A 3,356-nucleotide genomic window follows, 5' to 3' on the forward strand; every position below is an offset into this window, starting at 1 on the left:
TGTGTTTTGTGTTAACTTTGTGTACTTGTGTGTTGTGTTAACTTTGTGTACTTGTGTGTTGTAGGAACTGGCACGTGGATGAGCCGTCCTGCGGGTACGAAGTGTGTGTCGTCATGTACCACCAGCCGTCCGCCCCGGCGGGTCAGGGGGAGCTCTACATGTTCCAGTGGAACGACGACAACTGTGAAACCAAGAACAACTTCATCTGTAAATACACTGCAGGTCCGTCTGCTGCGCTCTCCCTTGAAAACGAAACTCAATAAATGTTAAATCAATCATTTGTTTTCTCCAGAGAAACCACCGGAGCCCACCCCGCCTGCCAACTCCACTCAGACAGGTGAGTCACTGGTAACAGCGCCGCAGCAGCTCGGCACATTTAACAAACCAGACGTCTTTCTGTCCAGATGTCGTCTTTCCATCTGCGCTTCCGTGGGATCCGAGGGACCAAAACCAGAACAAGGGAGCAGGTCCTTCAACCGTCACGATTTACCCCGAACCTCTGAGCTCATTTCTAACTGTGGGTCTGTAACGTTTCTGTGATTTTCAGCTGTGAATTTAGTTTACGTCATCATTCCCAGCATCCCCCTCCTGCTCCTGCTGCTAACGGTGCTGGGAGTCTGCTGCTTCAAGCTGCCGGGCCGACGGTGAGAAAAACAAAAGCCTGCAAACATTTTTAAACCTGATTTTAGTCTAAATCCTCCAGGAAGAAAGAAATCTGCATTACTCACGTGTGCTGGTAAGTCTTTGTTGATGAAGAGACATCAGGGGGATTCTCCAGAATGAATTGATTTCAAACCTGCAGTAATTATCAACGACTGACAACAGGTCTTAGCTGTGTTCCTTCAAGGAGGCCACACCTCACAGTGTCACCGAGCGCTTTACAGTCACTACTTTGTGGTCTAGTTTCATGGTTCATTGAACATGCATATACTGTCATTTCTGGACTGTTGAGTGCAAGCTGCACCCACTAAATGAAAAAATAAATAAAAATACAATTTTTGTACATATATAGGCCGCACTCGTCTTTAAGCCACAGGTGTTCACATTGTAACACAAGATATTTACACAGAAATTTTTTTTTTTTTAATACTTTTAATTAAATACGTACCGGTAACATACACAAACATGTACAGTATTTTTTTTTCTGAACAGTGCCTGTAACACGGCTGGTAAAAAAAAAAAATACAGTAGCTTACCAGGAAGTCACCGATCACCATCTTCACCTTCCTCCCGCACATCTTCATCATGTTGCCCCCCCTCCTTGGGGGCACAACGAGGAGGGGAGGAGAGAATGGGAGTGGGGGGAAATGAAGTTTCCCTCTCCTCAGTGGACCAATGATTTCATTGGTCAGATTTTTTTTTTAACCTTTATTTATACAAGTATTCTCATTGAGTCATGAGGACCCACCACCCGAGAGACGTATATTGGGCAGCTATGCATGTCCGGGTGTGACGAGGCTAAATATTTTGGCGGCATGAAGCTCGTTAACCTGTCCAACAAAAATAATCCATAAATTAGCCGCAGCATTGTATAAGCCGCGGTGTTCAAAGCCAGTGAAAAAAAAGTAACAGCTTATAGTGCGGAAATTACGGTAGATAACTGATATGTAACTGGGCATGGTGGTGCTGTTGGTAAAGCTGCTACCTCAGGGAGAAGGTCATTGGATCAAACCCCGGCCCAGGGGGCCATTGTGGGTGGAGTTTGCATGTTCTTGTGTGCATGCGTGGGGTTTCTCCGGGTGCTCTGGTTTCCTCCCACAGACCAAAAACATGCATGTTAGGCTGATTGGTAACTCTAAATTGTTCCTAGGTGTGAATGAGAAAGTGAATGGTTGTTTGTCTCATTTGTCTCTATGTGTCCCTGTGATGGACTGGAGACCTGTCCAGGGTGTCCCCCGCCTCTCGCAGTGACTGCTGGATATGGGCACCAGTGACCCCCGTGGCCCAAAAAGGAAGAAGTGGGTAAAGATAATGGATGAATATGCAGCTGTTCCAGCTGCTCTGCAGTCATCTAGACATCATCACTACCACGACGTAAAATAATCCATCCATCCATCCATTATCTTTACCCGTTTATTTCATTTTGGGTCACGGGGGTCGCTGGTGCCCATGTCCAGCAATCACTGTGTGAGGGGCGGGATACACCCTGGATGGGTTGCAAGTCCATCACAGGGCCACATAGAGACAAACGAGACAAACAACCATTCACTCTCTCACACCTAGGGACAATTAAGAGTTACCAATCAGCCTAACATGCATGTTTTTGGTCTGTGGGAGGAAACCGGAGCACCTGGAGAAAACCCACGCATGCACGGAGAGAACATGCAAACTCCACCCAGAAAGGCCCCTGGACTGGGGTTTGAACCAGGGACCTGCTCACTGAGAGGCAGCAGCTCTACCAGTTGCGCCACCGTGCTGCCCACGTAAAGTAATGAGAAAATTAATTTATAAATACGTCTATATACGAGTCAATATAAAGCCAAAGTGAAAGACATAGCTACGAAAAGATTTGGGGGCGTGGTGCCTGATTTTATGCAAGTACATTAATAACTGTAAAATTCTTGTTAGTCAGAGTGAATGGTGCTCAAATGAAGGCCGAGACACTGAGACAATAACTCTGAATTATAATCTGTGCTTTGTGTTTTTTTCTTTCAAAGTGGCAGACGTGGGCTTCCATTCTTCTGGCTGACAAAGCAGCTGTTGCCGTTTGTTTAAATTAATTCTTAAAAACTTTTCTACAACAGCTGGATACCACAGTTTTAACGAAAGTAATAATACTCAGAGGCCAAAGTTTTAAATAAAGATCTGTAGCTTTCCCTATGTGTTGGGGATGACTGTCAGTTACTACCACCTCGAACGGTAACACAGATAGTTGGTTTAGCGCTGGTCTACAGTTCAGTTTCCATTTTATGGTTCAGCTCGAGGTGTTCTGCTGTTGACGCTTATTTGTTTGTTTGTTTGTTTGTTTATGTGTTTGTTTTTGAAACAGGAGGAGGAAGGAGCAGAAGTCAGAAGTGTGTCAGACAGAACCAGGCCTTCATCCCAGTCCGTCCGCTGACGTCTACAACATCATCCACTCCCAGAAGGACGCCGACCTGGTCTCAGCTCGGCCTGAGACCAGAAACACCTCCTTCCTGTGCTCCTCCCCGGACACCGACACCCCGACAGGAGACTACGACAACCTGGGCGCCCGGGACACCGAGAGTGGCTTCGTGACTCTGGCGAGCACAGAGAGCGGTTACCTGAACTTTGACCTCAATGAGCTCAGCCTCGGGCGCCGTGGCGTCCGGGAATTCTACGATGGCAGCTTGGGCCGCCCGGGAAAGAGGGAGCTGAATGACGGCAGCCTGGGCCGC

At 47.1% G+C, this 3,356-nt stretch overlaps 1 protein-coding gene across 1 annotated transcript in view; it reads left to right on the forward strand.

Annotated features, from left to right (window-relative positions):
* The window catches only part of layna (layilin a), a 7,142-nt gene that overhangs the window by 3,267 nt on the left and 519 nt on the right, over nt 1–3,356 (forward strand). The window contains exons 4-8 of the mRNA XM_037687411.1: nt 65–222; nt 293–337; nt 405–467; nt 548–644; nt 2,990–3,331. Coding sequence (XP_037543339.1) covers nt 65–222; nt 293–337; nt 405–467; nt 548–644; nt 2,990–3,331 — 705 coding nt within the window. The remainder of the gene's footprint in view (nt 1–64; nt 223–292; nt 338–404; nt 468–547; nt 645–2,989; nt 3,332–3,356) is intronic.

Source organism: Nematolebias whitei, chromosome 14 (assembly GCF_014905685.2).
Source record: "Nematolebias whitei isolate Nwh7 chromosome 14, NemWhi1, whole genome shotgun sequence".
Lineage (NCBI taxonomy): Eukaryota > Metazoa > Chordata > Actinopteri > Cyprinodontiformes > Rivulidae > Nematolebias > Nematolebias whitei.